Source organism: Phoca vitulina, unplaced genomic scaffold (assembly GCF_004348235.1).
Source record: "Phoca vitulina isolate PV1807 unplaced genomic scaffold, GSC_HSeal_1.0 scaffold9, whole genome shotgun sequence".
Classification (NCBI taxonomy): Eukaryota; Metazoa; Chordata; class Mammalia; order Carnivora; family Phocidae; genus Phoca; species Phoca vitulina.
Window position 1 is genome coordinate 19,434,151 of NW_022589712.1, and position 14,416 is coordinate 19,448,566.

At 42.0% G+C, this 14,416-nt stretch overlaps 1 protein-coding gene across 5 annotated transcripts in view; it reads right to left on the reverse strand.

Annotated features, from left to right (window-relative positions):
* Positions 1-208: 208 nt before the first annotated feature.
* Positions 209-14,416, reverse strand: part of GRM1 (glutamate metabotropic receptor 1) — a 395,415-nt gene continuing 381,207 nt past the window's right edge. For 2 of the 5 annotated variants that reach the window (XM_032407709.1, XM_032407710.1), the window contains exon 9: positions 209-3,943. In XM_032407709.1, the coding sequence (XP_032263600.1) occupies positions 3,031-3,943 (913 nt within the window). In that variant the 3' untranslated portion in view covers positions 209-3,030. Of the gene's footprint in view, positions 3,944-11,703; positions 11,789-14,416 lie in introns of all 5 variants that reach the window. The other 3 variants (XM_032407712.1, XM_032407713.1, XM_032407711.1) reach the window with 3 other exon arrangements.

A 14,416-nucleotide genomic window follows, 5' to 3' on the forward strand; every position in this document is an offset into this window, starting at 1 on the left:
TGAAAGACAATGTCTGCCATAGCACTGAATATTGAAATTCTGGATTTAATTTTAAATTTCTAGTTTCAGGTACCACCTTTCTCAGAATCAAAATGTACTCCACTTTGTTACCTACCTGGCCTATAGATTTTGTGTGATGTTCTCCAACTTTGATCTAGAAGACATGTTGTGAGCAAAATCAAACCACGATAACTGTTTTTTGTACCAGTCTATTTCTCTTATTGTAACTCCAACAAAACATAGAGAAGGAATACACACATTTAATAAATAGAAAATATTTATTATACAGCATTATCAAGATTATCTGACAAAAGGCAGTAACGAGCCAAAGGAAAACACTTTTACAAGAAGCTAAACAACTTGTATAAGCACATACATTAAGGTGAAGATATCTGCCCTTTTGGTACAGGGTATGTATGTATACATTTCCAATTTTGAACAATTATGCTATAAGAGCTAATACTGTATTGTATTCAAGAAAACTTTTAATCATGACATTAGGCATTCAGAGAAATAATGTAATTGGTGTTGAATGTGGTCACCAAATGTCTCAGACTAAAACCTCAGAACAAACTGACATATTATTTGAATAGTAGAGCAGTTTTCCTGATCTTTTCTTACTTAAAAAAAAAATCTGAATGCACAAGTCCTGTGATATCAAGGACATATGTTAGTGGCATTAAGATAAAAAAACATGTTCCACGAATAATAGATAGTAGGCTTTTACTTGCTTGTTTGCCAATAAGCAGACCACCTATTAAGCACTGGAACCATCCACTCTCCTCATTCTGCTTCATTACCATGAAAACATGGAACTGAAATTCTTGTTTCAGTCATGAGGTCTTTCTACCAAAGGTGTTACAAATAAATTTTTAAAGGAAAGGCAGTCCATTCTTGATATGGAACTGACTAAACTTGGCAGTGGAATATGGGAAGACATAAGAAACATGAGCCTCAAATATCGGAGCTGAGGTTAAATTCTGAACAAATGATGCGGTGGGTATTTAAAGATTCTAAGATGATTTTTGGCTGAGAAATTAGCTTCCACATGAAGGAAGCATATTAAAATATGACTGCACATAAGGCATAAACAGATATTTAAAGGGGTAAGCTTCATTCCACAAATAATAGAAGAAATCAAAACAGCAAGAAAAATTGCTTTTATTGGGTGTAAAAAGGAGGATAAAAATGAAACTGGATTACACGTACGTGGATATTACACACAGCAAATGACAAAAATATAAAGAAAAGTGATGACAGTGAAAACAGACGAATCAAAGTACATGGAAATAACAAATAAAAGAAAGTAAGAGGTGATGAATAGATAATTTGAAAAATTATGACCAGACATAGAGGTTAGTATATGCTTCAATCACTGAAAGCTCAAATCGCTGTGGAAAATCTTTTTTAAAAAAAATCTAAAGTGACCTGAAGTAATCTCAATATTGTCATTTCAATGTCATGTTTTAATAATGATGTGTGAAAATTTATAAAATGTACCTCTTTATTGTTACCCACAGTTTTTTATGAATTTTTAATGTGACAAATTTTCAAGCCACCTCATTAATAATGTGTTCCACATCATAAAATATCTGAAAAATAAGTTCCCTCTTAGAAGAGGAAGGACCATCTGAGCAGCGTATGAAAACCACTCGATCCCAGCACTCAAACCTTCAAAGAGCTTCTGTAAATATTGGTGACAATATATAAAACATTATTAGAACATAAAAATATCTATACTCTATTGGAAAGACAACCTTCCAGTTGCAGTTCCGCTGACGTTACATTGCACAAATTTTATTATAACACATATACAAGGACACAGGAACACATTTACGTACTAGTTACAGGGACTTGGATGACAGAAGGAAAGAATTATTTGTCATTGAACCAGTAATAGTTGCTGTGAGTACACCATTAAGTTCGAGGATGGATTTGTTTCTGTCGTTTCTGTAGTACGCAGGAGAAACAATGCACCAAATACACATACTGCATCTCAGGAGTTCAACTGGTAATAATATTTGCTACAGTAAATGTAAGGTAAGAATTTTGCCACATGGTTTGTTCTCTTTAATTGAAGGGCAGAGAAGAGCCCCCCTTGGCACAAACACAAGATAATCCACAAAACATCTTCTGCCATTCTCAAAACAATCTCTTGTTGCAGCGTTTTTTCCAAAATCACCAATAAGTGAGTATCAACTATGAGACGTTATCTGTGCTGATGGTGTTCACCACCTCATGCTTACGTACTGTCTTGCTTCTTACTCCGTCCTCCCTTAGCACTCCTGATGAAGCACTTTTTGGTGATGCTTTTGCTCTGATTCCTGTTTTCCTAAGTAGAGAGAAATCACAGAGCAGCAGGGTGTCCATACACTTTTTTCCAAATGTGACAAGGCTGGCTCTGCATCGGGTGCAATGGGTGAAGAGAGGCCCCTGTCTGGGCCAGTTCCCGAGGCTCCTGAACACCAGTAGGAGACAGGGTAGAGAAAAATGAGCTGCCATGCATGGGTGGTTCCCTGCCTGCCCCTCCTTCACCCACCCGGTCTGTCCGGCTCCATCACGCTCACTATGACTACCATGAATACCATGATGTCAACTAACGATCCACCTGGCTGGTCCACATGTGCTGTCTCTTTTCAAACTGGCCAAGTGTGTGTGGGCACGTATATCTATGCACAATTGTCCAAAAGAGGAGATTATTTCTGTTGATTTATTTATTTATGTACGTATGTATGTATTTATTTATTTATGCGGTGAAAGTTGTACACTATATGGGATTGTGCTTTGTCAGAATTCCCTTTCTTCCCAGAGAAAGCTTTTGAATAATTCAAGAATCGGGATCCTCGCCGGGCTCCTTTTTTGATTGCAGAGCACAGTTCCCTCTGGCCTTCCCTAAGGCAGCAGCTTCGTCTCCCTCTCCCTCTGACTTCACCCTCCTCTCCCGAATCTCCTTCTCCCAGCTGTCCTCACATCTCCGGAGGTGCTGGTGCTCACTGGTTTCTCTTGCTTTTGCATGTGGACACCTCCTTCCTACAGGGTGGAAGAGCTTTGCTTATAGTCCCTCAGGATGACCGAGGCGTAGGTCACGTTGGGAGGGGTGCAGAGCACCGACTCGGACACGGGGGAGCTGGGCACCGAGCTGCCCGAGGCCACCGAGTCGCGGAAAGGCGACGGAGGCGTCAGAGCAGGCGAATCCTCGGGGGCCGGTTTGCTGGCCGCCTGCAGGTCCTCGTCTTCCTCTTCCAGTTCATCTTCCTCCGTGTTCCCTTCCCGCTCATACAAGTACTCTTGGAGGAGCTTGAACCTCTCGCTGTCGTCCTCGTCCTCGTCTTCTGCTGGCGGGGAGGCGGGCTCCTCCCCGAAGGTGCTCAGCTGCAGCGGGAGCATTTGCAGGTGCTGCGGGGGCGCCGGGGGCGGGAACAGCGAGCGCACCCCGTTCCCCGGGCCCCCGGGGACTGCGAGCACCGCATTGAAATCTGGGATCCCGGTGCTGAAATTGTTGACCACTCCCTGTAGCTGGTCCATCAGGGATTTCTGCGGTTGCGGTGGCTGCTGGAGGGGAGGGGGCAAGCCCTTGGGGATGGCCGGTTCTGCCAGGAAGAGGGGGGTCTCCTCTGTGGTCAAGTGGGGCGGCAGAGGCGGGGTGCTCACCGCGGGTGGCACGCGTCGGTGCACCACCATAGAAGGACTGCTGGGAGGGCTGAAGCCAACCGGCTGGGCATCCTCCTCATCCACGTTGTAAAGGGTCTTGGTGCTGGTATCTGAAAAGGTCAGGCTCTTGCCGGAGCCCTGGTAACTTTTAGTGAGGGGCTTGATGACGGCTGTTTGGTTGCAGGCCGTCTCACTGGTCTTCACGTGCACAGAGAGGCGGTGCCACATGTGCTGTCCCTTGGGCACCTGTCTTCCACCTGGTTCAGACCATGACACAGACTTGCCATTAGAACTATGAATAAAATAGAGATGGATTTATTTGCAGATATATCGTGCACACAGGAGAAAATATATATAAATTATATGCAATCCCAGCTCAATGCAATTTGATTCCCCCCCACCCCCCCACCCCCCAGTATGCCCGGCCTCCATACCCTTAACCTCCCCTTATCACAGGTCAAAGGCCAAAAGCTGCAGTGACCACAGCTTGCCTCTGTAGCTGGTCAGTGATTCCATCAACCCCAAGACAAGGCAGAACACTTTGACCCGGAGAAAGTCCCAGGGGGAGAAACGCCAGGCTGCTGCAGAAGCAGCTATTTTCATTTCGGTCTGAGATTTCACAAAGTTATTACACCCTCAGGTACACACACATACCCTTAAGGTAACCACAACATCGCCACTCAATGCAAGCCTTTGAAAGATTCCACAACTGATGGAGGAAACAAATAAGAAATAACACTGTAGTTACACATGGACAACTGAACGTAATGCCCGGAGCTCTTGCCTCCCTTTCTTCTTAAGTCCCTGGAACAAAATAAAACCCACATATTAAGCTACTCTCATTGTCCTGTGAGGTTATAAAATATATCCCCTGAGTCGCCCTTTCTGACAGGTACCTTCCTGGTACCAGAGCAGCAAGGTCAGAAACATGGCACCTGTCCAGAAGAGAAGAAAGCGGATGACAGAAAACCCAGACCCATGTTCCACTTATGTGTGTCATAACTTTGGCTTTTCTTTTTATTCCAACGCATTGTTCCCGACACATACAATGAATCACAATTCACATAAAGGCCCTGATTCATAGCAGCTAGTTTGGGATTTCCCCGCTGGGGACTTTTAACTAGGTGTGTTTGAAAAGAGATAGAACCAAGAAGCCCAGCAAAATACAGATGCTCAGACCCTGGTTTAGTCCTTCAACATAGTCTGTGATGAAAATGAGACAAAATTAAGATTCAGAGAAAGCAGAAGTTATGGAGACAAAGGTCCCTCCCTGGCCTTTTCCTCATTGAGCTTTGGAGAAGAAAAATGTTAGGGTACCAGCAGCCCTCCTGCTTTATCAACTTTCATTTTCATGGGACCATCAAAAAACCAATCAAATAGAAGAAGGAGGAGGAGGAGGAAGAAGAAGAAGGAGAAGAAGGAGAAGTGGGAGAAGGTGGAGGAGGAGAAGGAGGAAGAAAAGAGAGGTATTGTGTATATCATTCAAATTCTATTCTGCATGTTGTAATAACTCTGGTCTTACTTTTGGACTTTTAGCTTTTTTTCTGTATAACTTTTAGCAGATGGTGGTAACTTACCATAGCACACTATTAATAACAGCAGTGTTAATACTTATATCAGGAAATATTTTTTCTTGTGTGTGTGTGTTGTTCTTTTTTTTGTTGTTTTTTTGAGTTTGCTTTTTCACTGTATCCATGAAAACAACAGAGAAGGTAGCACAATGTTAACACGTTTTTGAAAGTAAAAGGAATAGGGATAAGGAACATTTTTTTTCTTAGGTGGATATGTGAAATAGACTATTCTGTGTCATGGTCTTTGGTTTTGAAAAATGTAGGAAGTGATCAATAGTTAATATAATGGTTTATTTAATCATTTTGAAAATGCAAGAATGAATACTTCAAAACTCATGTGTGTTGCATTTATGATGACGATAATATTTTGACATTTTACATATTATAATTTTGAAAAATGAAGTGAGCGAAATAAATACAGAGTTTTGCAGAAATTCTGATACCTATTATAGAAATTCTGGATATAAAAGTCCTAAAATAGATATAATAGTTAAAATTTTGAACTCATTATTTGGGAAAAGGCAGTTCCTCTTTCTTATAATTTATATGCTATATGTATACTTATTTGAGAGAGAGCTGCAGGCAGGTGGAGGGGCAGAAGGAGAGGGAGAGACAATCTTGAGCAGACTCCCTGCTGAGCGTGGAGCCCAACAATGGGGTTGGGGGCGCTTGATCTCACAACCCTGAGATCACCACCTGAGCGGAAACCAAGACTTGGATGCTCAACCAACTGAGCCACCCAGGCACCCCATTTATGTTATATTTTTAATTGTCTAAGAAAAATCTCATCTCCAAAATACTTTGTGAAAATTAATATTTCTCTGAAATATATGCTTAATATATTTGCTGAGAATGTAGAAGTACTTGTAAATGCAAAATTACTGGCTTTTCAGCTTCCACACTATTGTTAGAATACCTTTCTTCCGAGTTGAGTCAACTATAGAACAGACGGCTGGTGTTCCCAGCATGAACAGACAATCAACCAGTCAGTAACCAAGACCACAAGCCACAGTTCCTCTTCTGAGTTTGAAACTTTAGGTGAGCTCACCTCCCACCTCCTTCTTTCTCAATTTCCTCCAATCCTTACTCTACTCAGACCGTCTCTCTCTTTATACGTTCATTACTACTCTTTCAGAAAGTATAAAACCACGGATTTGCCTCTTGCCTTGCCTCTTAAATATGCTCTAGTGTACCATCCAACCTCAATGATTTGCACCATTTTTTAAAAAAGAGATTTTATTTATTTATTTGAGAGAGAGAAAGAGAGTATGAGTGAGGAGAGGGGCAGAGGGGGAGGGAGAGAGACAAGCAGACTCCTCCCTGGGCATGGACTCCACCCTGAGCAGGGAGCCCAATGCAGGGCTCAATCCCAGGACCCTGAGATCATGACCTAAGCGGAAATCAAGAATCAGATGCTTAACGGACTGAGCCACCCAGGAGCCCCTGGTTTGCATCACTTTCAATTGCAATGGAAACATCTATTCCTTCTTCCAATGCCTGCCTCTCAATGCTTATTTTTTTAAGAAATCATTAAACTAAAAGGATGCTTTGTGTCTTTATTTAGCTGTGTGTGTGTGTGTGTGTGTGTGTGTGTGCGCGCGCACGTGCGTGCATATGTGTGTGTATGTGTGGGTGTTTAAGAAACAAGTCCCTTGAGAGCTAGTCTACACCTTACTTAACCACCAGGCTTACATACCCCAACAAACCATTGCTCCAGTCTCCATAGATACTGGCAAAAAGGCATCCTTGTATTCTTGGGACTTAACATCACTCACTCACTCACATGGGCTGTTCTCCTCACTTCCCAGGGCCCTACGTAGGCCTCTATTTAAATTATGCGCCTCCCTATTTTAATGGTACTATTAATCATCTTGCATACAGATAAAATCACATCTTAGTTCTGTTTTAATCCAATACCATTTTTACTCTTGTAATGGGAGATTTTCACCCTGGCTGTCAAAATTAGCAGCCCTTCCCCTCAGAGTCTTGCTCTAGATTTCTTGTAAAGAACTGTTCAATTAGGAAATAGTTCCGAATGTCCCAGGACATTTATCAGATTAAGAAAATTAGATTAACTTTTTTTTCCAAGGACAAAATAAATTGCTTCCTAAAAACCAGAGATAGTGAAGGAAATGTATCATCTCATAGAAACTTCGGGACAGTGTATAAACTTCAGTCCTTCTGAATTAGGTGTTTCTGACATGTGGTCCGTATACAGCTTGAATGGTCCATGAATCTACACATGCGATAAGCTTTGTTTTTTAGACTGGATCAATATTACGTCTTGATAGATTGTACACTGCTATTTTCAAATGCATGTAAGTGCTATCATGATAAAATGTGCTGCGAGATACAAGTGTAGCTAAATTCGAGAAGCTTTTTTGTGTTTTATGTTCAGGTGGCTGCTAAAAAAAATGTACAATTATTATCATTGATTCGAGTGAAGGTTTAATAAGCATTTTGGTGTGAAAAGGGATTTCCCTATTTGAAAAGGTTGGGAGCCCACTGCTATGATATTAAGAAGAGAAAAATGTATAAAATATGGGGCAGCCAAAAAGGAGTAAATGCATTATCAAAATGCAATATTACTATGAAATAAGTCTTCTATTTAATCCCAGATAACTTTAATACCTTCCGTTTCAGCCACGAACTTCTTCCTTTTATTATTTAATTTTACTTGGTTTCCTAAATAGAAGTCTTAGGAAAAGCAACCTGATCTAGAAACACCACGTACTTGTCGCAAAACACCCCACCCTTCCTGCTCTCACTTCAGAAGGCAGACATCAGGCCTAAAACAATCTCATATTTGAAGATCAAATGCAGTAGCACTTGGCGTGAATACCTCAGGTGGCTAAATATATTTATTGATACAGAAGTTATTGGAGGAAATGGCTGCTAGGCTTGAGAGGAACCAGGATGTAGAGAGTGATCTACACTGGGAGTGTGCAGAGCCAAGCAGGCCTGGGACTGCCGAGCCAGCCATGACAGGTTTGGAATCTTGCTTTGGTTTTTCTCTCATTAGATTAGTCTAACAATCCCCCCCAAACAGAAAACCCAATATTTACAGCACTTTAGAGAATGGTTAGAAGTGGGTGGTGCAAACAGATTAGTATATCTTTGGCACTCGGAGTGATCTTGTCTGTTCTATTTGCTTCAGTAAGTACTAGTTACATCTGCAGGGTACATTGCTCTCTGCTCCAGAGAGGTCTAAAATGGGAATAACAGTGGGTGGGTGTTTGAGATCAGGAGGGAAGCATCCTGCACAAGCTGCCTGAGGGGGAAGCTTACACAACACCTGTCTCCCTTATGTCCAATTCAAGTCTTTGCCACGAGGCTTAATAGCTTCACGACAGACATAAGGATGGCATCCAGAGAGCCCACAGACAAGGCAAGACCTTAGCAGAAAGAGGGGAGACTCAGTCCCTGGAACCTGAAGAGGTTAGCATGTGTTTTCTCTGAAAATGAAAGTGGAAACAGGAAATACCATTGAGTCATGGCATGGAGAGAATGGCTTACCAAGTCCAGAAAAGAAACCAAAGCTACAGGCTTATGGGCAGTTTTGCTGGGGCCGTGCAGCCGTGGTGGGGACACGAGGCCTTTCCAAAAAGGCTGGTGCTGCCCCAGCTGAGATACTCGGAAAGGGATGCCAGACATGTGTTGTCCAAATGCCTCGCCTCTTCCTGCTTCACGCAGCTGGTACCAGAAGGAAGTGTGAGTAGTGATTCTTGTAGAATCGCAGGCATCGGAACTATTTGAAGCCTTATGAGTCAGACTCTTGTTTTCCCAGGCAATGCCAAGTTAGTCTTCAGTACAAAGGACTTCCACTGATGCCAGTTACACTTTTGAAGGCTTTCCAGAAAAATCTGCATATTCAGTATATAATCTCTGGAAGCCTATGTGAACATAATTAAAATTTCTCACCTTTTGGATTCACCACTAGTAAGGTAGAAAATCTCTGGATGTGTTATTGGAGACAAATGCTTTTTGACTACATGGGAACTTCGTAGTTTCTGCAGATATCAGTCTTAAATAGCATTGTGGATTTATCCCTCTCCTCTAATCCTAACATCATAAGCTAGTCAGAGAACCACTTGGCTTGCCAAAATTTATAATACCTCAAAGTCTAAATATACAGTCCTCCTTTTAAATCTTTAGATGAATCACATTCTATATGTTAAAGTTATATGATACAGGATACACAATACAGGATACACAGCAGCACAAGGGAAATCAGTTTGCCTTTATTAAGCTTTGTGCTCTCTTCAATGAATCAATTAAGAAAAAGACATCCACAAACAAAATGAGCTCACCAAAGTATGGGAGGCTCCATAAACTTTGTCTGGGTATAGGGTCTACTGTCTTGAGAAAACGGACAAATCTGTTTCAAACTAATGAGTAGAATTCTGATGTTTATTAAATTTTTTCTAAGTACATTTTAAATGGCCATTGGTTCAACCTAATCATGATTCCTGGCTGAGGAAAGAAATTCCCATGCCAAAGTTTACTGAAGACATCATGTTGGTACAGGAGTATTGTTTTAGCAGAGGTATACCAGCTGTAATTATATTCCTCCAAGAAGTACAGATGAGTCTAGATTCCATTCCCTTTGAAGGAACTTCAAGTCAAGCATTATTGTATTTCTATGCCCCATGCTACCACACCTGTAATTTTAATAGCAAGTCATTTGATGTTCCTCAGCTCTAACCTGGAGTCCTCACGGTTTGCTCTGGAAACATAGGGCAATTGCATTGCTCTGCTGGGATTATTCCTCAGAAACAGGATAGATCTAGGCAGACCACAATGGTCCAGTAGGCAGCTTTATCTCCATTACTAGTCCCTTTGCCTGGATTGTTCAGAAAAGCTGTGGGAACTGCAGGTCACAGAGACAACGTATCTTTTTTGTTGTTGTTTGTTGAGGAACAGCCAATGCTAAAAATTGCGAATCTCTTCTCAATCTTTTCCCGATCCTTTATAGTCTCCCGAAAGAAAGCTTGAACAGATCCTATTCCGAGAATTCTTAACAACCAACCTATCAGCTTTGCTGATTGTGGCTTTTTTTTTTTTTTTTTTTTATCACCTACCAAGAATGTACCCACTTTCAGCCTTTGCTTTTGCTTTTTTAGGCACTCACCTTTAAGTCATGAAATGTTAGGTGACTCTCCTCTCTTTCTGGCCCTGCTGTCACAGCAAGACAAGCACATCTACTATTCCCATCAATCCCTTTTGACAGGCAGCCAGGAGCTGTCATAATCAGGATCTCCTTGCTGTGCCCTTGGTCAGACTCAGCCCAGGCTGCAAGAAATGCTCAATGTCTTTTGACTTGGGAAAATTACAGACAGTGCATCCAAGCAGACTTGAATGGCTTTGATCTCAATGAGCAGGGGCCTCCTGACCACCACCTGAAACACACTGGCATGGCTACCATATTTTTCCCTTAAAGAATCAGTATGATTTGAATGAGACCACACTCTTTCTATTTGGGCTTTTTGAGGGAATATCAGAACACAGACTTCCCAATGCACTCCACTGAGTGAAGAAAAGAGATGCTGTGGCCTCATACACTGGCCTCCATAGCCAGGTTCAGTAGCAAACATTTGAACAAATTGCGCTCTTCTCATCTGAAGAGCTATTCAAGCCACAGACACCTTATCAGTGGACTCCCTCCTGCTGCAGGAATGTGTACCTTTGACTCTCCCAGGAGTTTGATGGGCTGTAAAGGAACAGCTGAAAAATGACCACAGACTCCGTGCACAATGAATTGAACATGGTCTATGTTCCTTTGTTAACTTAAAGAGACACTGTCAAGATCTAAAGGTCGAAAATTGGACCAAACATGCACCATTTTTATCAGATGGCGAAAATCTGATAAAAACACTCAGAATTCTGGGGGCAAATAACTACATTTCCTTTTTGTAATACTCTCTTTTCATAGGACTCACAAAACTTTTGTTTTGTGCTCCCCAGGCTGTGGGAGGCACCCAGCAGAGGCTCGCGTCAGTGCCCACCCCCTCGAGCTGACATTACGGAACTCTCCGTAAGTTCGAGTTATAGCTTTTACTTTAATGCAGACAGCATCATTTCAAACATTTGTGCAACAGCAAAAAGGCAAAAAAAAAAGAAAAGAAAAGAAAGAAAAAAAAGAAAGAGCTCTGTTTGCCAAGGAAAAGCTGACAAATTTATGAAGGGGGAAAATTCACTTTTGAGCTTGTGAGTAGGAGTCACAAACAAAAGTGAATCTCTAGAATTGGAAAAAGTGTTGTGTCTTGCGTTGAAACTTAAAAAAGCAAAAAGACTAACAACTTGACAGTGCCCTTTTAAGAACGATGGACAATCAAATTAAGGCAGTCGTGCAAACCATGGCACGTAAATGGTTCCTCATTCTTGATGGCATGCACATCTGCTTCCATGTTAGAAAGTGGAAAAACCCAGGAGAGAGAAAGCAAGGGGCAGACCACTACATTGTCCATGCAGCTTTTCTTACACATTCACTGCAGTGTGGGGGTTTTCAAAGCTGCACATGTGCCGACGGACATTGGCTGGTGGGCGAGAATTCTGGCTGCCTCTTCCTGAAGATTGAAAAGAAAAAGACACCCAGTGAGTGAGTGGTTATACACGTGTACAGATAGAGTGATCACACCACTCAGGTGGTGCCTGGGCCTGGGCCAGGGCCTAGCCTGGCTCCTGAGCCTTTCTCCATGTCACCTCCTCCCCCACGTGTCTCCCCTGCACTGGCTGGCTATTTCTTACTGCCAGGCTCATTTCTGAAAGCCACATCAGTGGAGTGCATTCTTTCTTTTACCTTATGGGACCATCTCCTTCCAAGTGGCAGATGTTTTTTTCTGCTGTGTGTCTGTCTGTCCAAAATCAGCTCTTTCCCTCCACTCTGGACACCCCCTTTCCTTCTGGTGGCAGTGGGTTCCACCTCCACTCACACCAATGCAGGCTGAATCTTCCCGCCCATCATCCCCTTAAAGTATGTTCGTGGATTTATGTCTTATGTTGTGAATTTCAATTGCATTGCTAATTTTCCTTCATCTTATGTTATCACGAATGCATTGTTGTCACTTCCTATAAAGTCACATTTATCTCTTGGCCCTCACAGGATGAAATGTATCTGATGGTGGAGAGAGGGGGAGTGGTGAGAGATTGGAGGAATCTGCCACTTGGGGAGAATGTCATCTCATTCCTTGGCTAGAGGTCTCCTTATACAGCACATAGGATGATCTGATAAGGGAAGAAGAGCATTGACTGGTCATGGCAAGTTTAATGGGACAGCCATGGGCAGTTGGCCTTTTACCATCATTTGTTGGAGTGAGGATAAGTGGGTTTCCCATGAGTTAAGCAGCCCTTCAGAAGATAGTGGGATAAAACCATCTTGTTATCACTCCACCTAAGACGGCTGCCAATCACAGAAAAGAATTTCAGGAACAAGATGCTAAAGGTGAACCATCAGCAGGTGGGCTGTGGGTGGATGGATGAGGTTGGTTGAATTGGGGGGAATCTCAATATGAAGGAACTCTCAGTGATGAAGTCCCCTCTAGAGGGTCCCTAAGAACTCACAAATATCCTCTATGTATCAGCATTGGGCTGCCTACCCCAAGACCCTGGTGACAACTATCCATTGTTAATCAGAAGAGGACCACATCAGCTGCAGGCAAGTCAAAAACTTTGGCTATATTTCCTATCTTTTTTCCCATTAAAGCAGACAGAGGAGGGGAAACAAAAGGGAGGAGCCAGAGATATTGCAGGAGCAGACCACGCCCCTTCCCATTCCATGTATTCCAGACCGAGGCCTGGCACGTGCTAGAAAGGAGAGATGTGAATTTGAGGTTTGAAACAAGAATACACTGGAATAGCTTTTCAATTCCTGAAATCAAGGAATCTGATCTGAATGTAGAAGGTGGGAAAAAAGTCTTCCATAGCACAGTTGAAGGTAAAAGAGAAAAATAAAATTAATCAGTATGTGTATTCCCTCCAAGTTTGGGCCATTCAATAAGCCATTTCAAAGTACATGATCTACCCAGAATAATTTGAAATCCTCGCCCAGAGATAAAAACTTGAAACACCTTGGTGTAACTTCATTACTACTGCAATAATCCATTTATTTTAAAAAAAAATAGACAGAGATAATGTTTGCTATTAAGCTTGCTGAAGTAATATGTCCCTGACATTCAATATGCCCACCTGAAATCACAAAAATGATGACAACAATGAAAACATCAATTAGAGAAACCCTTTCTGGAGAAGTAAAAGAACTAAAATCGAACCAAGTAGAAATCAAAAAGGCTATTAATGAGGTGCAATCAAATATGGGGGCGCTAACTGCTAGGATAAATGAGGCAGAAGAAAGAATCAGTGAGATAGAAGACCAAATGATGGAAAATAAAGAAGCTGAGAAAAAGAGAGATAAACAACTACTGGATCACGAGGGCAGAATTCGAGAGATAAACGATACCATAAGACGAAACAACATTAGAATAATTGGGATCCCAGAAGAAGAAGAAAGAGAGAGAGGGGCAGAAGGTATAATGGAGCAAATTATAGCAGAGAACTTCCCTAATTTGGGGAAGGAAACAGGCATCAAAATCCAGGAAGCACAGAGAACCCCTCTCAAAATCAATAAAAATAGGTCAACACCCCGACATCTAATAGTAAAACTTACGAGTCTCAGAGACAAAGAGAAAATCCTGAAAGCAGCTCGGGAGAAGAGATATGTAACCTACAATGGTAGAAACATTAGATTGGCAACAGACTTATCCACAGAGACCTGGCAGGCCAGAAAGGACTGGCAGGACATATTCAGAGCACTAAATGAGAAAAATATGCAGCCAAGAATACTATATCCAGCTAGGCTGTCATTGAAAATTGAAGGAGAGATAAAAAGCTTCCAGGACAAACAAAAACTAAAGGAATTTGCAAACACGAAACCAGCCCTACAAGAAATCTTGAAAGGGGTCCTCTAAGCAAAGAGAGAGCCTAAAAGCAACATAGACCAGAAAGGAACACAAACAATATACAGTAACAGTCACTTTACAGGCAATACAATGGCACTGAATTCCTATCTTTCAGTAGTTACCCTGAATGTAAATGGGCTAAATGCCCCAATCAAAAGACACAGGCTATCAGATTGGATTAAAAAACAAGACCCATCGATATGCTGTCTGCAAGAGACTCATTTTAGACCCAAAGACACC